General features: G+C 53.3%; 1 protein-coding gene across 1 annotated transcript in view; it reads right to left on the bottom strand.

The window, feature by feature from the left end:
- Window positions 1-19356, bottom strand: part of SLC29A3 (solute carrier family 29 member 3) — a 46061-nt gene that overhangs the window by 4160 nt on the left and 22545 nt on the right. Inside the window, exons 3-5 of the mRNA XM_029919774.1 lie at window positions 14353-14435; window positions 6691-6917; window positions 2450-2612 (exon numbers count right to left, since the gene is read on the bottom strand). Of these exons, the coding sequence (XP_029775634.1) occupies window positions 2450-2612; window positions 6691-6917; window positions 14353-14435 (473 nt within the window). The remainder of the gene's footprint in view (window positions 1-2449; window positions 2613-6690; window positions 6918-14352; window positions 14436-19356) is intronic.

The raw sequence follows: 19356 nt of genomic DNA, 5'->3' as shown, positions 1-19356 counted from the left end.
TCTGGTTTCAGCCCTACTTCTGTCTCCCCGTGTGACCTTAGGCCATGTACTCCCCTCTCTGGGCTCAGGTTCCTCCTCCGTTAGATGGAGGAGGGCAGCAGCCACGAGCTTCTGAGCCTCCTGCAGGGCCACCCATGCTAAGTGCCCACAGATAAGCGAGTTGGTGGGACAGTTCCTCCGAGTCACATTTCCATGTGCCGCTGAGCCCTGCACTGCAGCCTTGAACTCTGTCTTGTTTCACAACCGGTATTCAGGGAGAGTTTTCTTACTTCCCCTCTAGTCAGCAGCAAGTCCCAGCCGTCAGTCAGCTCTGGGGAAGCTCCGCACCAAGTTCCTCTGGTCCAAGCTCTTCCTCATTAAGTTCTTTCAGCTCTGTCTCCTGCCCCCAGCCAGCAGTCTCCCACACTGCCCTGCGGCTCTGTTTTTCCTGGGGACAGCACCCATGGGCTCCCTTTTAACTACGATTTAGTCTGAGCATCTCCAGGAGCACAGCTCTCTCCAAAGCTCGTCCTCAGATGAATTTCTGTAAACCCAAAAGTCTTGACCAAAGGTTTAGCCAGCAAAGAAAGAGAAGTTTCCAAGGGACGGCGTAGCCCTTGGGTGTTCCCTGTCTCACGGGCTCAGCTGGCAAGGGTTTTGGCCTGCCCACGCGAGACTGGAAATGAGGATGACCAACTGTCCTGGTTTTGCTATTTGCTGAGACCGTCCTAGTTTTAGTACGGAAAGCCCCTCGTCATGGGAACCCTTTCCATCCTGGGCAAACGGGAGATCGGCCACCGCCCTGGAAACAGACCCAGGGAAACAGCAGGGGTGCTGGGAGGCTCCTGCCTTCCGTCCATCCCAGGACTTGAAAACAAATCAATCAGTAGCAACGGGGTGTCAGGCACTGTGTTGGAGGCAGCGAGCTGGCCAGACCTCAGGGATCACAAGGGCAATTTTTGATGAAGTCCCTGAAGGCGCTGCAGAGGAGGTGGGCATGCTCAAGGGTCCGAAGTCACCTGGGACACAGAGTATGAGCCACTGAGCCCTGAAGTGATACTGTCCTCTAACTGGAGAAAGCACCACGTGCCTTGGCAGGCTCTGGTGAATGCGGAGGGCCCCAGGGGTTACCGAGGAGACTTTCTCAGGGGGACAAAAGGAAGGAGTGGTGATGAAAGACCCTCGCAGTCACAAGCTGGGAATGCAACCTGATGTGGTGCAGAGGGCACAGATGTGGAAACAAATCTGGGTTCAAATGCCAGCCTGGGACTCACCAGGCAAGCAATGCAGGCATGTCTGTTAACTTGCCAAAGCCTCAGTTGACTCATCTATAAAATGGGGGAGGGCAGTAACAGCTGCACACAGTTGTCACACATAACGAATGAACAAAAGAAACACACATGTTAACCGTTTAGCTCAGTGCCACCCCACAAAGTGGGTGCCAGTTCCCAAGCTGTGGGGCCAGAGGCAGCTCCCCTGGCCTTCTCTGCCTCAGTTCCTTCACCTAGAGAATGGGGAAAACAATTTCTGCCTCTCCTGCATCAAATAAGCTAATAGACCTGAAAATGCCTTGAAAAGCATAAAATCTGAGAAAAAGTTAAGGGTTCTTTTTCAAAGAGCAGCAGGAAGCAAGAAAGAAAAAGGAGAGGCACCCGGGTGGCTCAGCTGGTTGAGCATCCGACTCTTGATTTGGGCTCAGGTCATGATCCCAAGGTTGTGGGTTTGAGCCCTGCATCAGGCTCTGCACTGACTGTGGAGCCTGCTTGTGATTCTCTCTCTCTCTCTCTCTCTCTCTCCCCTTTCCCTTGCTTGTGTGTATGCTTTCTCTTTCTCTTAAATAAGTAAGTAAGTAAGTAAAGTTGGGGCTTTAAAAAAAAAAAAAAAGGAAAAGAAAAAGAGGGAAAGAGAGTAAGCATGAGAAGGACCCAAGCAAGGCAAGAGGTCCCTCAGGGTGGAGGGAGGCCCGGGAAGACCGTGGATCAAACGCAGGTTTGGCGTCAGGTTTATGTCCGGATTCTGCTGCTGACCGGCTGCGGGACACGGGCAGGAAATTCAGCCTCTCGGAGCCGGGTGTCTTGTGTACGAAATTGGGGACGGTCGTGATAAACCGTAGTGCCACCCCTATGAGGGACAGGTGGGAGAGGTGCGTGAGCCCCGGATGAGAGCTGGCCCATCAGGCCTGGCCGAGCACAAGGCAGAGGCCGCATGGGTGCCCACAGAGCTGCTCTGTGTCATTATCATTGTCATTGCCTGGAGTCGCTGTCCAGCTGCGCGGGAAGGCAGCGCAGCACAAAGCCGCCTGCATCCACTGGCCCAGCCCATTCATGGAGCAACAGCTAGGAGCCAGGGTAGCTCCAGGCTCCGGGGGCGGCTCTGAACCAAACGCACACGATTTCTACCCTGGGGAGGCGGCGGTAAGAGAAAAGGAGCCGCCACCGCTGGCGGCCGCCGGCGTGGAGGGCAGCCTCACCTGGCGTACTCCAGCCGCGGCAGCAGCATGTAGAGCCCCACGCAGAGCCCGAGGAAGACGTCTGCCGTCAGGAAGAAGGCCAGTGCGCTGTCTGTCACGTCGCTGGCCGCCGCCAGGTCCACCAGCAGGGCCACGGCACTGATGGTGCCACCCATGGCTCCTCCTGCAGAGAGCACGAGAGGGTCGGGGTGGGTGCACACTCCCGGGCCCTGAGCCCTGCTCGGCCTTAATGGAGCCAAGATAAAAAGTCGCCCTGCCAGAGAGCTGGCTGCCACTCCCAGCGGCTGGGCGGCTTGAGCAGTGACCCAAAGACCATGTGAGATGTCAGGTCCCCCGACCCAGGTTCCCTTGGTCTGAAGAGGCCAGCGCCCTCCAAAGTTTCACCTCTGACCTTCGACCCTCCATCAGTCTTTTCTGCCCTTCTAGTGGGGTCAGAAGTTTTAGTTTCAGAGGTGGGACATCTCAGAGAGCTCCTCTCCTGGGCCCTCGGCCCAAACCACCCACCCACCAGATGGGGAAGGGGGCTCGGGGAATGTCCTAGCACAGGGCCTCCTGCTGCTGAGTGGCACTATCCCATCCAGGGAGACCTCGTCAACGTCCCAGATCTCCCGTGCCACTCCCGCCATCCACCGTGAGCTCATGGAACTGACCTCGTATCCCATTGCAGCTGTGTGCGTGCCCACACACATACACACACGATCACACTCCCGCACATATACTCTCACACGCAAACACATTCCTATGCTATCACACTCTTACACACACACACTTACATTCACTCACGTGCATGCAACCGTCTGACTACCCGGAATGCCCTCTCCTGCCCAGGGCCTTGACACATGTGACCACATGCCACCACCATTCACTGCTACCAAGAGGCAGCACATCTTAGTGGACCCGTGGGTCCCAGAGCCAAACAGATGTACACCTGACCCTTGACCCTGCTGCTTGCTCATGACTTGGGGGCTCACATGACTCCGTGGAGCCACAGTTTGCTTATCTGTAAAATGGGGGTAACCACACCTGCCTTGCAGAGCTGCTCTGAGGACTCAGTGAGATGATGTCTGGAAAGGGCCCAATCCCGAGCGGGCTTTCAACAAGTGCCAGTCCCCTTCTTTGCCACAGTCATGCAGTCACTTCTGGGAGGCAGGGGATGTCCCTTACTTTTCTGTTGCAACCACACGACCATGGGGAGTCAAGCTGTCTGGTCAAGGTCCAGAGGTTATACGTGTTGGGCATGATCTGCGTGCATCTGCCCCTCTCTGCCCCTGTTGATTGGCTGGTGGCTGTGTGGCACAGCCTGGCTCAACGAGTGAGCCTGCCCACAACAGAGGACGGGATGTGGATTCTCAAGGAGGCAAGAAGGTGCTGACCGCCAAAAGCAAACAGCAAGCTGGTCGGTGTGAACGTGGGCGGCACTGCCATTGTCACACAGCTCTGACCAGGTGGCACTTTTCTGCCTTCCACTGCACAGAGCAGGCGTGGAGAGGGACAGTTTGGGGCCTCGCCCACACTCTGCCTGACACCTCTGTAGCTCTAGAGGGAACAGCCTGTTGCCCTGATGGACGAGCCTTCGTCCCTAACCTCAGCGTGAGCTTTCCAACCCCAGGTGGGCCAGACGCTGGGATTTGAAAGGATGGCCAAGAAATGAAAGTTAACACCGTGATGAAGGGCACAGACTCCAGAGCCAGAACATCTGAGTCCAACACCGGTTCTACCACTTCTGGCTGGGTGGCCTGCAGTAAGTCCGGGGACCTCTCTGTGCCTCCATTTCGTCATCTGTAAAATGGGGATGTTAGTCATACCCACCTCAAGGGGCTGTCACGAAGATAAAAAGGGTTATTACACATAGTGTTCGGAACGGTGGCTGGCCCAGACACGTGCCGTGTAAATCCTCTCAGATTCCCAATTAAGCATTTGGCTATTTCTGTCCTTCCTACATCAAAGCAGCAAAGACGGGGTAAACCCCTTGCCAAGAGGGTGCCAACTTCCGAGAAGCTGTAATCCCCACCTGGGTGTTTTGTAAGAACTGGAGCTAAACTTTAGTAAGACACTTCCCGGCTGCCCCAAGGAAGAGATCTTAACACCACTGCCTATTGATTTCCCTCTCTCTCCCCAACTTGTAGGGAATTTACAATATTATCATCATCAACAAACCAGGCCTCTGGGAGCTCATCTGTCATGACTCCCTACTTTTATCTCATCAGTTATGGAAATACATGCAAATGAGGGGCTTAAAAACACACCAGTACAAAACAAATGAATTCTTCCTCAGATGCCGACACACACATGGAATTCACAGATGGGCTCCTCCGGACCAAAAATGACGGGGGGAGGGTGGAGTGGTGGTGGGGTCTTGGGGAGACGGGGCCACCCCCGATTTTCCAGGGTGAGGGGCACCTGATGGGGGCGCTCCAGAGTGATGACACGGGTTAGTGCCCAGGGGAATTGATACTGAAGGCTGTGTACCAGAATTCTCCACTTTTTAAAAAATGAACTTTCTGAAAAAATTCATAGGAGAATCCCCTTTTCCAGAAGATTCACAGGTGGCCAGGTGTACCTGAAAGGCCCCTTGCAGGATGGAGGGAGATAGGGGACAAGGGCTCCTCTGGGAGACTCTGATGACAGAAGAGATTAAATCCAGTGCTCAGGGCCATTTCCCTCAGGCTCGACATGTCCTTCTTGAAGCACTGCTGGGGGGCCTTGATCATATTCAAGAAGCTTAGCAATAGGGATGCCTGGGTGCCATCTGACTTTGGCTCAGGTCACGATCTCATGGCTCTTAAGTTCGAGCCCTGTATAGGGCTCTGTGCTGACAGCTTGAAGCCTGGAGCCTGCTTCAGTCCCTGGCTCCCTTTCTCTCTGCCCCACCTTTGCTTGTGTTCTCTCTCTCTCTCAAAAATAAACAAACATTAAAAAAAAAAAACAACTTAGCAATGGGTCCCCTTTAGTTTACCGTAGACCCGAGGATTTCCCGGGATAGAGCAGAAACCTAATCTTGTGTCAAAAAATGGCAAACAGACTTGAGCTCACATCTGAACTCTGATCTGGTGACATGAACACCTTGAGTGGGTGAGCTGAGAAGGGCTCAGAGGTTGAGGAGGAAAGAGGCGGATGTCTGGCACTGGTGTGGCATGGGGAAGGGACACATGCTTGCCCAGGTATTTGTCATCTCTGCCACATACAGCCTGGCATTATTAATTAACGACACAGAGCAGACTCTGAAATTCTCAGCTGGGCAAATGCTTACAACACTCCTTCACACAACAGGGACGTGCCCAGACGCGGAACAGAGCCGCTAAGCCCCTGGTCCTTCACTAAGGGCTGGTCTTCTGCAAAAGCACAGATTCTTACTGACACACCTCCTTTTTATCTTGTTGGGGACATCTGAGCAAGGGAGCTTAGGCCTGGACAACAGGCTTAGGATCAGCATCAAAGTTCAGCCAAAGGGTTGGCCCGAGTCACGCATCTGCGTCCTCAAAGGATGCCAAAGTTCAAGGAAATGGAGGTGTTTATTTGCCAGGCAGGCTATCAGCTCCTGAGAGGCTGGATCATGTTCATCTTTGCATCCCTGGCACATAGGTCTTCTATAAAATGAGAAAGGAGGAAAGGGGGGAGAAGTGAAGAGGAAGGAAGAGGAAAGAAGGGAGGCAGCAGAAGGCGCATGGATGAGGAGGAAGGGAAGAAAGGGATGCAATCTCAGGAGAGATGTTCGGTAGGCACACATTTTTGCCAAAATTGGCTGCAGCCGGCTTCCCTCCCACCTGCTCTCCTCATAGGATGGTTTTCATGTTCTCGCACTGACACATGTGGGTCTGTGTCCTCTCCCCTCAAATCCAGATGGCTTGTGGCTCGGGTATACGTGGCCCTAAATGGCCTCGGAAGCCCATGCAGCCTTCGTGAGTTCCTGCCAGAAAGGAGGCCCGACCCCAGCCCCAGGCCTGGCTGAGTTTCTCGGAGTGGGTCCTCAAGCCCTGTGGGTATCGACTGATGCCGTGCGGATCAGAGGAGACCTGTCCCCGCCTACTCCTGCCCAGATCATAGATCTGTGGGCTAAAGAAATGACCATTAGTGTTTGAAGCCACTAAGTTTGGGGGTGCTTTGTTACCCAATAATAGACAGTGGAAACACAGCTAACACTTGTTTCCTTTTCTGGAAGGGCCACCGCATGCTCCCCTCTGGCTCTTCCACATGAGCCCCAGGGGACCCACCTGGTCGGCTGCCCAGAGCCCTGCCCTCACCTGATATCAGCGCCTGGGAATTCCTCATGGGGAAGGAGCCAGTCATGCCAAAGACACTGCTATTGAAGATGGTGGAGGCGCCGCTGAGGATGGCCATGCAGACAATGGTGACAGCAAAGAAGCCAAAGGTCCACGAGGAGGTGTCCACCTTCACTAGCGCGGTCATCACCAAGAAGATTGCCAGCATGATGGCCAGTGAGGCCAGCACACGGATGTGGATCGGAACCCTGGATTGGGGAATGCCAGAAGTAGTTAGGGATCCCCTCGGGGCCTCCCATGCCAGGCCAGGGCTGGCGAAGGTTCTTAAGGGAAGCAGGTGAGCTCAGTGGCTGGGGCGGCCCATTCTGCAGCCTGGCGGCCTGGGCCTGAGTCCCACCTTTCTGGATGGATAGCTGTGTGGCCTTGGGCCAGTAACTCAACTGCTCTGGTTTGGCTTTTGCATCTGCATATCAGGGAGGAGAATGGATCCCCCTGAATGGGGTGGTTATGAGGCTCCGCAGAGGGCGAGGGGCAATATCAGCTCAGGGAAAATGCTTGGTGGATATTGCTTCCTTTCAACTTGCTGTGAGGTTCAAGGACAGGACATGGGGGCTCTTGAGGTGAGCCCCTGCTCCCCCACCACAGGGCTGAGCTCCCACTGGCTTTGTCTAATGTTTCCATGAAGCACCCACCCTCTGGGCTTCCTTCTCCCACAACTGAGCAGCGGGAGGAGGAGGGAGAAGGGCAGAAAGTCATCATCGTCCTATAGCAATCACCCAGATGGTGCTTAATTTGTGCTAAGTACTCTTTGAAATGTTTTCTACATGCTGACTTGCTGAATCACAGCCAGATCAGACGGGCCCTCTTTCCCATCCTGCACAGCCAGGGAAGGAAACTGAGGTCAGAGATGCTGAAGAACTGGCTCAAGGTCACGGGCTGCGACCCCAGGAGGTCTGGCTCTAGTCTGTGCTCTCAGAATGACACTCCACCACATCCCTGGAAGGAAGGAAATGTGGGTGGTCCAGAACTGAAGGATTCTCCTGGGATGGTCTCGGCGGTCATGGGCGGCAGCTGACCCCAGGCTGGTGCGGAAACCATATGCTCCTGCGATGGGAACCACACGCTCCTCCCAGCCCCCACCTGCCCAGACGCTGCCCTGAAGGGAGAAGCAGAGAAGGCTGGCTCTCTGAGAAACTGCACATTTTTATTCCACGGAGAGTTTCATCTAAAGGGGCTGCATTTTTATTCCAGGGAGAGTATCATCTAAAGGGGCTGTTTAAATCATCAGATTAGACTAAGCTTTAAGCCAGATTGGATGTTTGGTTAATTTTCCTGCTTAACCAGTGGGTGGGGGCTGGGAGAACAGCCAGATTTGTTATGCACAGGTTTTTTTTTTTTAATAAAAAAAAAGACTTGAAAGGTAAAAGAAAACATATATATGTACATAAATTGGTGAGAAACGATGAGCATGAGAAGCAAGGATTTTTCAAAGTGCTTTTGTGGCCCCAGGCTAACTTGAGTTTTTCCTGATCCTCACTAGAGGGAGAGCAGGTGCCGCCTCTGCTTTGTACTGGGCAGAGGGGAGCCCGAGGAAATGAACAGGCAGTTCAAGGTCACAGCGTGAGCCCATGGGGAGCGAGGATGAGAACCCGGGTGTGCTGAGCCTCGGCCCAGGGCAGCCCGCGAACACACATTCTCCCTGGTGTGCTCATTCCACAGATGTGTGTCGGGCAACTACTGTGTGACCCAGACACAGGACAGACAAGGGATTTGTTTTGGTGAGCACAGGGCTCCGTTGGGAGGGCCCCAGGGCATCCTGGGCACGTCTGAGTGGCACAAAACCCACCCTGGGTGTCACACACTGTTTTGGGGATACATAAGCTGGAGTGTAAGGTGTGTCAGGATGTGAGCACACACATCTTGTGTGAGAGAGAGAGCATGGCATTTTCAGAGAACTGAAGTGGCCTCTGGCCGCAGATGCTGGAGAGAAGTGCAGCCTTATCCTGGAAGGCCTTATCCACCTGATAAGTGCCAAGACTTGATCCCTGGAGTAGGGTATAGAGTTGGAGTACAGGCTTTGCCTGCCAGCATCCCTTACCCAGAGAACACTCTTCCTTCTGGGCCAAGTTGTTCTGGAGAGGTAGCCCACCATATTGTCCACACTGACCCAGCCACAAATGAGGGACACATGATGACTAGGTCTAGGGTGACTGGCCACCCGATGACATGCCACCGGCCACTGCACTGGGTTAGGGATTAGCGTGTGAGCCAGGCAGGACCAGTCAGTCCTCCCCAGGACTGAGAGGTGGAGAGAAGTTCAGTCTCTGCCTTGACTGTGCTGTGGGCGGCTGGCGTCCTGGCCGGCTGCATGGAGAGAGACCATATTTGGGATGAAGCCAGGCTGAAGCAGACACACACACAGGGCCCAGGCACGGTGCAAGAGAAGGTGAGCCCTGGGAACATATGCAATCCCTAGATTCGACAATGTGTGGAGGCAGACCTGACTTTAATTTTCCAGGTAAAGAATGAGAAGACCCTTTTGTGTCCACTGTTTATTACCGAGAGTGCCAATGGGCACCAAGAGGCACCTCAGCGTTTCTAACTGGGGAGCAACACAGTCAGAAACTCCACTCATGCGGCCCCCCTCTACTAGGAAGCAGGCTGCAAGTGACAGGTAATTAGCACCCCCTAAGAGCCCCTTTCAACCAATGATGGGGAAGTGGGAGGATCAGGACCCCAGCTCCCTCCCACTCTGGGGTGTGTTCCACACCAGCTCTCAGAGTCCTCAGGTCAAGCTGGGTCACTCTCTGGGAGCCGGTTTGATAGGATGCCACCAGGCATCCTTTGTTAGCAGCCTGCCCCTTCTACCCCCTTCTCCACTCTCCTATCTTCACTTCCCAAGTAAACTGCTCTCACTTAAATCCCTGTTCCAGGGGCTGCTTCTGGGGAACCAGACACCAAGAAGCACCTTCCCAGGGTCTGCAGGGGCCTCACTCTGGGCGGGAGCTGGCGGGCAGCTCCCTGGGGGCACAGAGTATAGTGTAAGTGCACACCAGGTGCCCCAGAGGCTGGTGGTCAGGCCTTATCTCAGATGCTCAGGGTAGTTCTACACATCTGGCCTTGTCACAGTGCCCCCCACCCTTTCCCAGCATCTGGAGCTGCCCCAACGCCCCAAAGATAAGAGCTAGCAAGGGCACACAGCCTGGGTCAAGATAATGTTCCAGTTTACAGTTATAAATATTAAGGAAATCGAGTGGAGAGAGAGGCTGGAGGCCAATGCCAAAAAGCTTTAACAGATCCTTGGGGCCAGAAGGCCCAGGACAGCCTGGAAGACATGAGGAGGACAGTGACCCGTCTTGTTCTCCCATCTGCGCGGGGCGGGCACAGGGCCAAAGAGGCACTGGTGAGGCTCTGCTGGACGCACAGACAGGCCAGGGCTCCTGGCAGTGCAGGGGGTCACTGACGCCCAGTGGCTCTCTGCTTCTTGAGCCCCTCTGCCTCCAACCACCTCCTCCTGAGCCCAGTGAAGATGAAGTCCACCCCAGGAATGCTGATGGCACCACAGGGGCCTCTGGGGCTTGTCACAGCCAAGTAATTAGTTGCCCCAACAGGAAGGTGGCTTTGGAAAGAGCTGGGGGACTTCTCCCCCAGCACCCCCAGGGCAGGCAGCCGAGTGAAGAGTGGGAGACAGGGAGGTAAATGCCAAATTCAGCACAAGAGTGATGCAGTCCCCTGCTCTTCTCTGCAGGCCCCTCACCAGCACCGGCTTCCTCCTGGCCTGTAAATTACCTGCCACAGGGACCCGTTCTCCTCCTGAGCCCCCTCCCTGGGCTCCCGGGACCTCAGGGATCTTGCCTGGGCCTATTTTCAATGCCCATCCAGCCTTATGAAACATGAGGCGGGAAACCCACCCCACCTGCACTAACAGGCTTCACCCTGCTTCCTCCACCTCAGCCAGCAGCATGTCCCAAGGGACAGCTATGCAGGTGGGACTGTCGGGAAAGTCTGGGCAAATGTGTCTGGCGTCGGTGGTCCTGCTCTGGGACGGGGGCCAGGCAAGATGACTGCTTCAGCCCCGGGCCCCTGGGGCAGGTCATGTTAACATGAGATTCTTTGAGAGGGCTGCCAGCTCCCCACCTCCCCTGCTCATGAGGGCTCAGGACCCCAGGGGACTGATTTCTTCATAAGTCTCTCAAATGTAAATCCTCCTCATAAGTATTTATGATGCTGCAGATTTAACATAATAAAACACTTGGAGATTATGGATGAGCCAGTCAGAGAAAGCCAGGGTTCTCCAGGAGGGGAAAAAAGGAGACATTTCAATCTCGCACATTAAATAAAAAACAGCTTAGCCCCAAACCATCTTCCCACACCCCAAAAACAGACGGAGGCCTGCAAGCATTCCCCACAGTGCCCTTGACCCTCTCTTGGAGGCAGGGGAGGGCAAGGGCCGGTCCTGGGGTGGGTTGGGCCTTCTGTAATGCTAAGCTTTCAGAGCCAGCTCTCTGCCTGACCTCGGGAGGGTGGCCACCTGGGAAGTCCACTGTCCCCACCACAGACAGACCTAGACCTTCTTCACCACCTCCTTCCTTCCAGCTGCCTGATGCCAGGGTGGAGACCCTCCCTGGAAGGGTCTGCGGGGCAGATCTGGCTGTAGGGAGGGGCGGCAAACTAGGGGGCAAGTGGTGTAGGGGTGGCAGGTGGGACAGGTGTGGGGCGAGAAGGGTCCCAGTTCCTATCTGGCTCCACCCTGCTAATGGCCATGTGACCTCTGTGAACCTGCTTCTCATTTGTAAAACAAGGTAACAAGTTTCCGGCTCTCAGGCTGGTGCAAGGATTAAAGGAAATAAGGCTAAGGGCACCTGGGCCGCTCAGTCAGTTGAGCATCTGACTGCGGCTCAGGTCATGATCTCACAGTTCATGAGTTTGAGCCCCTCATTGGGCTCTGTGCTGTCAGAGCCGGCTTCAGAACTTCTGTTCCCCGCTCTCTCTCTCTGCCCTTCCCACCTTGTACTCTCTTAAAAGAAATCAATAAATACAAAATTTAAAAGGAGATAGTGCTCTAAGTGGTATGATTGCTCAGAAGTGCTAACTTCTGGGGAGCCTGGGTGGCTCAGTCAGTTAATCGTCTGACTTTGGCTCAGGTCATGATCTCACAGTTTGTGGGTTCGAGCCGCATGTCAGGCTCTGTGCTTACAGCTCAGAGCCTAAAGCTTGCTTCTGATTCTGTGCCTCCCTCTCTCCCTCTGCCTCTCCCCCACTCACACTCTGTCTGTGTCTCAAAGTTGAATAAACATTATTAAAAAAAGTTCTAACGCCTCTTATTAGAAATGACTCTCCTAGAACAGGAGAAACCTAATGGAGGACCAGGGGGAGGAGAAGAGGGAGAGAGAGTTGGGGAGAGAGAGGGATGCAAAATTTGAGAGACTATTGAATACAGAAAATGAACTGAGGGTTGAATGGGGGAGGGGGGAAAAGAGGTGGTGGTGATGGAGGAGGGCACTTGTGGGGAAGAGCACTGGGTGTTGTATGGAAACCAATTTGACAATAGACTATTTTAAAAGAATAAATAAAATAAAATAAAATAAAAAGAAATATCTGTTGGTAAAAAAAAAAAAAGAAAAGAAAAGAAAGAAATGACTCTCCTAGATCCCTGTCATTGCTTACCCCTGTCACCATTGCTGACCCTTGTCCCAGGCTGGCTTCTGGCCTGCTAGACCTCATGACCACAGAGGAGGCGCTGCCAGGTTCGATGCCAGCTTGGGCCATCTCTTACTGGTCCTGTGGTCTTGGGAACAAGACCCTGACTTCTGCCTGAAAAATGCCTAATGTCATGGCCTCCCTCCCAGGTTGCTGGGTGTCACCAGGTGTCACCCCCTTGTTATAGTTCAAACAATGATTCCAGATCTATCAATTGTATGAGCCTAGGATGTCCCTGCTGGTCAAACCCGGGTCCCTGGGGCCAGCCAGGAGAGTGACAGAGGGGATCATGAGAGTCCTGGAAAGAAGGGGGTCTTGAGGGACGAAGGGGTTCTCCACCACAGCTGTCACCCCCTCTTCGTCATCCTCCTCTCTGAGTCTCCTTCCTTTCTTCCTGCTGTCCCTCCTGTGAGTCAAGGGACACACAGTCAAGAGCCAAGGACGCAGCTCTTCCCTCCCAGGGCTGGCAATGCCGAGGGTACACCTGCTCTGAGCTCCATTCCTCTGCCTCCTTCTGGGGGGAGTCCTCTGGAGGCTGGACCCTACCTTTGAGGACACTGAGGGTAGCCCTGTGCACCAGGGGGAGGCACAAGGAGGCAGGTCAAGGGTCAGCTGGTTTACGGCTGGGGCTGCAAAGCCCTCAGGCTTCTTGCTCTTGCAGCCTGCACCTTGGTTTTAAAATGGATGGTGCCTTGACCACCCAAGGACGGCATCGGTGACACCATGTGGCTGCAGAGATGAGGCTGCTGAAGCTGTGTAACCTCTGCCTCGCTCTCTTGGAGAACCTGCTCTTTAGCCACATGAAAAGTTCGACTACCTGAGGCCAACTTGCAAGAGACCACAGGGAGGGGAGGGGGGAGGAGAGGAGAAGAAGACAGGTGCCTGCAAAGGCCCAGCAGCTCTGGCCCAACTGTCCGAAACCACATGAAAGATGCAAAGCCAGAGCTGCCGACTGAGCTTGATGACTCCCAGATCCCGAACGATACTAATTACTGTCTTAAACCTTGATGCTTTGGCGTCATTTTAGTGCAATGACAGGTAACCGGACTAGCCCCATAGCATATGTTTGGAAAGACCGGTCTGTTCAGGCTTAGCACACATAAGGCACAGGTGCTGCCCTTCTCTTCCTATGCTCAGAGCAGACATCACCAATCAATCACAGCATACGCCCTGCGGTCAGACCTGCCTCAGGGTTCTGTTCAACCAGAGAGCCAGGCAGTCACGACAAATGTAGCTGAGTTGAATAAACCTGACTTGCCATCAGTGATCTAAGATTTCAAGGGGCTGTGCCCAGAGAAGCCCTGTTTTCTGGTGGCAGCTTAGGGGCAATGCAGGCAGCGCAGCTCAGGCTGTTGCTCTTGTGAACCTAAATGAGAGTGGATGGCAACAGTCCCCCAGTGGAGTCTAAGGGCCATGCTAACTTGCCTGGCTACCCCCTGAATCAGTCCTTCCTCCAGCTCTCTCCCCATCCCCCACCCTAACACGGAGTCAGATGTTCCCCACTGACCCTCTGTGAGTTGTCAACACATGAGCCGGTGACCCGCAGAGCGAGAGCCAGGTTTGTGGGGTGCCAGCCTCTTCACTCCCCACTGCTTTTAGAAATGCTTGGAAAACTAGCTTCCCTTGCTCCCTGGGCCTGCCCACCCACCTATATGCCATCCTTTGGTTGCTAAGTCTGGGGCCCTGGTACCTGTTGACAGGCTCCCAGGAGAGGGAAAGGAGGAAGACCTGCGGCCCCACATGCTTCCTGCTGGCTGCTGACACAGTGTCAGAGCGTGTGGCTGGGAAGTGAAAGTCCTGACAGGGCATCATGATGGCAGGTCACTGATCTGACTTCCCCATCTTCAGGAGTCTGGGCTGCCTGCCTCCTACTTAGGCGGCTGCCCTTGAGGCCGGCAGAGAAGCAGCCACTATGAATGAAAGGCAAGTGGAAATGGACGGAGGTGAAGGTCAGGGGCTGGGAGAGAAAAAAAAGTGGCCTACCTGTTGACCAGCAGGAAGTTCGCCATGAGGCACAGCACGGAGGCCACGGTGGAGGCAACGGTCAGGTAGCTCTCAAAGTAGTTCTGCAAACATAGAAGTGAGGAGGCTGCCCTAAGACCACTTGGTCACATAACAGACACCAACATGAGCCGTGCTATGTGCTGGGGACAGTCAGGATGAGTCATTGTTCCTGCCCTCAGGTCCCCAATGCTCTGCAGCCCACGCTTCCACCTATTCTATGTGTCCCATCCACAGGGGAGGCAATGGGGACAGGATTCAACTGTAAGCATGTGTACACAGAAAGACTGCACCACCAGCCTTCTTTGCCAACTGCCAAATTTCAGTTACCCAAACGGGTGTTATGACCCAGCCACATTCTCATGTTCCTGCAACCAAGTGAGGCTTCTTAGAAATACACCAGTCCTGGGGCGCTGGGTGGCTCAGTCAGTTAAGCACTGGACTCCTGACTTAGGTTTGGGTCATGATCTTACAGTAGTGGGACTGAGCCCTGCATCGGGCTCCCCGCTAAGCATGCTCTCTCACTCTCTCTCTCTCTCAAAATAAATAAACATTTTAAAAGCTAATTAACAAAAAAGAGAGAGAGAGATACCAAACCTGATCCCCACAGGGAAACTTTGTTCCAACTCTGGACTTTCTCCTTCAATAGAGCTGCAACCCAAGGTCAAAGCCATTTTGGAAAATGGCTCCTCGACTGGCCAAGATGAGGACACAGGGCATTTTTCTGGAAGTAGTTCTGGGTTATTCTAGAAGTGTACATGAGACTACACGACGAAGAAATCCTGATTACAAATGCTGTAGGGCAACTGTGTGTGTTTTTTTGTTTATTTATTTATTTTGAGAGAGAGAGAGCGAGTGAGCATGAATGGGGTAGGGGCAGAGATAGAGGGAGAGAGAACTCCAACCAGGTTCTGCGCTGTTAGCACAGAGCCCGACATGGGACTTGAACTCACAAACTGTGAGACCATGACCTGAGCTGAGATCCCAAGTTGGACACTTAACTGACCGAGTCACCCAGGTACCCCAACTGTATGTGTTTTTCAAAACTCAGAAAACTGTCCACTCGTCAGAGCAGACTTTACTGTGTATCCATTATCTCTCAATACACCTGTCTTTAAAAAAAAATCAGAAAAGCCTTATGTATTTTGGCTTTGGTCATTGTATGTCCCACCATGAACCCCAGGTTGGTAACGATCATGGGTTCTAAGCCGTGGTAACAGATGACACATATTAAGCATTTGCTGTGTGCCAAATGCAAGGGCTTTATATGAAGTATATTGTTTACTCTACAAAATAAAAAGGAAGCTGTGCGTATCCTACTCTGGAAAGCTCACCAGATTGGACTTCACTGAGGAAATATTTTGAGTTACAAATGTGCCAAGCACAAAGGACAATGTGTGCAAAAAACTTGCCAATGTGCAGAGAAGTGTGGTGACTACAGGGATCACTACCGAGAGTGAGACGTGCTTCAGGCCCGTTAAGAACGAAGCATCCCATTGGGAGGGTAAGATAGAGTGTGAAGGTATTTTCATCTGGGAACACCACTGGAAGAGATGTCAGGATTGTGGGGTTTTGTTTTTCTTCCAAATCAGAGGTAGGAGCAGTGAGTTCTATAAGGGGCTCTGGCAGGGCAGGGGGAGTGGGACCAGGAAGGCGGATCACGAGCGAGAGAATGGGAACCAGTACGGGTTTGGGGAAAGGTCCCAGAGAGGTGGGATCGGAGTCAAACCTTGAAACAGAGGGTCAGATCTGCTGACTGCAGCATGGCGGCCAAGAAAGATATCATAATGAGCTCCTTCTGGTCTGAAACGGATTGTTCCACGGTCCCTTTTCAAGCCTGCAGAGTGCTTTGTGGTCTTTGAAATCTGCACCCTGAATATAAGGTTGTGGTGGCCTTGTAATTAAAATGATAATCACAGCTAGTGCGGTCCATCAACCATGAGCCTTAGAAATAGCCTTCCTCCTTTGAGGTGCTACCTCATTGTTCCTGCCCTGATGGGCTCAGTAGGGCCTGGACTGGTCCGAGGCACTCAGTCAATTATGTCTGGACACAGTGGCTGAGCCTACGTGAGGCCAGGCAGGCAGCAGGCGGGCACCATGGAGAAAGGTCCGAGGAAGGGACGCTGCAGGTGGGGGGGGGGAGGGGCACCGAGCCCCCCACGAGACTCCCCTCATTCAGTGGCTGCTCACTCCACAGCAAGTCCACAGATGACAAGTCCACAAATGACCATCACATGGGATGCGGAGTCTCTTTCTTTGTTGTTTCAAGCAAGCCCAGGTCCCCAGAACATTTTAGGAAGGGGATTTTCTAGGTAATTGAATGTTCTGGCTTGTTGATACTTAAAATGAAAATTGCCCTCATAATGTTGGAAAGGGTTTTAAATATTGACGACTAGGAAGGCTGTGACTCCCTTTCTGTCGACAGAGCCCATGTTCTCTGCTTCACAAAGAGCACACAGAAGGAAGGGGCAGAATGGACTTGACCCTGGGCCATTGTTCTACCGGGACAGATTGGGGACTGCAGATGGCTATGCAGGTTGACTCAGCACACCCCAGGGAGCTATTTAAACAAACAAACAAACAAACAAACAAACAACTTAATTCTTAGTATAAACATGGGGGCGGAGGTTACTTGCTGCTTTTGCCTATTAGGGTTTTAGCAAAATGAGGTGTGGTAGGCAGACTCTCACGATGGTCCCCATGGTCCCAGCCTCCTGTGTTCACACCCTTGCATGTGATCCCCTCTGCTAAGTGTGGGTGGGACCTGTGGCTCGCTTCTAACCAAAGGACCAAAAGGCTGATATATATGGTCACGTGTATGGGGTTACGTCATATCAGATGGCAGCACTTGTCTTGCCGGACTCTTTCTTTTCTCCTTTGATGGCTCAGAGGACACAAGTGGGGAACCGCATGTGGCAAGGACTGCAGGTGACCCCTAGTTGCTCCGAGAGGTTTCTAGCCAACACCCAGCAAGAAACTGAAGCTCTCATCCCTCAACGGCAAGGAATTGCATTCTGCCAACAATCCAGGTGAGCCTGGAAGTGATCCTTCTCCAGCCCAGCCTCCACTGAGACCACAGCCCTGGCGACCCCCCTGATTATGGTCGTGCAAGACCCAGAGCCGAGGTGCTGAGTCAGGCTGTGCCCAGACTCCTGGCCCACAGACACCATGAGATAATAAGTGTGTTATTTTAAGCCCCTAAAGTTTGTTATATTTCGTTACGCAGCAATCGATTCCTTTTTAAAGAGGGCTTTGGATAGCTGAGGTCCTACAGCCCGGAGTTTTCCTGAATATGGCTGCCTTCTTGTAGTTTAAATTCAGTTTCTCAATGGAAACAGGGACAGCTGACCATGATCTTGCTAGACATGAAGACTAATATGTCTAAGCATGAGGGAGACAAAGGTTATTCCTACTAACGTCCTTGCCAAGCCCTTTGCTGAAATTAGGATTGTTTCTGCAAGTGGCGTGCAAGAAACAGGACTTCCTTTATGGCCACCCAGATCTGCTCACCTTGTCTGGCCCTCAGGACATTTGCCTTGCTACCTGGTCTCACAGTCATAAAGCCACTGCCACTGCTACCCCAGAGAAGGAGCCAGCTGCTTGGGAGAGACCCCTGTGTCCATGCATAGGCCGGGCTGGCTGCATCCTGGAGGCTCTTGCTCCCTGGGTGACTATGAGAAGGGTGAGGTGACACTCTGAAGTGGAGGAAGGCAAAGCCCCACAGCGCAGTGTGTGACCAACGAGAGGCAGAAAATGGAAAGGAGACAAGAGATAAACTTCTGGACTTTCTTCTCCCCCAAACAACTGTTCAAAAATGCGGTGGCCACATGTGGCTTCTCTGGATTCACGCTGGGTGCCTGAGCCGCCCGCTGCATTCTGTCGCAAAGCCGCGGCCAGCTGGGTCATGCTGCAGCCTGTGTTTGCTCCCTCCCACCTCTGCCTCACTTCCCTTTTCCCTCCCTCTTCCTTCCCTAGGGCTGCACGCCCTGAGATGCTATTCACACGGACGGCTCCTTTCTAAGAAGCCTCTCATGGTGAAGGCTCTACCTTCCATCCCCGAGGACACCCTTTGCAGACTTGTCAGCTGGCTTTTCCCTCCCGGGTTCATCTCGTTGGCTTCCAAGGGATGCCGGGGCCACCTTCTCCCATTTTACTCCAGGAAACGCAAAAACATTAGAATTTTGGTTCAAATACATTGGTCACAGGCCTGCCCCGTCCAAAGCAACCTGTCATCTCCATCCCAAAGTGCGATCTCATGCAGCACAATGTTTGGGGATGACTCATGCCGTAGTTCCCCTGCTCTTGGGCCCGATTCCTAAGCACTCCCTCAAAAGGCTCTGTTATTTACCACCCTGGGTGCCCCACAACATGACTGATGAACAGGACCATGGACGTGATGAACCCAAAGACCCCAAAGGCCAGCTCCAGCCATGTAGGAGTGGAGAAATGAGGAGACCACCAGTCCTGAAGCTCTTGACAGTTGTGCAACAAGGCAGCCTTGTTTTTGTTTTGTTTTGTTTTGTTAAATGCTTATTTTTGAGAGAGAGATAAAGTGTAAGTGGGGGAGGGGCAGAGAGAGGGAGACACAGAATCTGAGGCAGGCTCTAGGCTCTGAGCTGTCAGCACAGAGCCCGACGTGGGGCTCGAACCCACGATCATGACCTGAGCCGAAGTCCAATGCTTAACTCACTGAGCCACCCAGGCGCCCCATGGCAGCGCTGTTTATACAGTCCACGGAAAACCCAAGTCCTAGGGAGGTCGGTCTAGGGCTCATGTTACGGCAGGTAGAAGAATACATGATTCAGCAAGAAGGCAGGGCCGGAAGATGGGGGGCGTGCAGCAGGGCAGGCCATGATGGGAAGACAAGGCCTCTCCAGGCCGTCAGGAGACCCAGAGGCAAATCCCACGCCTTCAGCCTGGCCCTGTGGCCACTGTTATCAGATCAGCAACCCTTTCCCTTGTTTACTGAAGATAGAGCCACCCTTG

This window comes from Suricata suricatta, chromosome 2 (assembly GCF_006229205.1).
Source record: "Suricata suricatta isolate VVHF042 chromosome 2, meerkat_22Aug2017_6uvM2_HiC, whole genome shotgun sequence".
NCBI classification, from domain to species: domain Eukaryota; kingdom Metazoa; phylum Chordata; class Mammalia; order Carnivora; family Herpestidae; genus Suricata; species Suricata suricatta.
The sequence above is the reverse complement of the archived record's forward strand: the minus strand, read 5'-3'. Positions and strand labels throughout refer to the sequence as shown.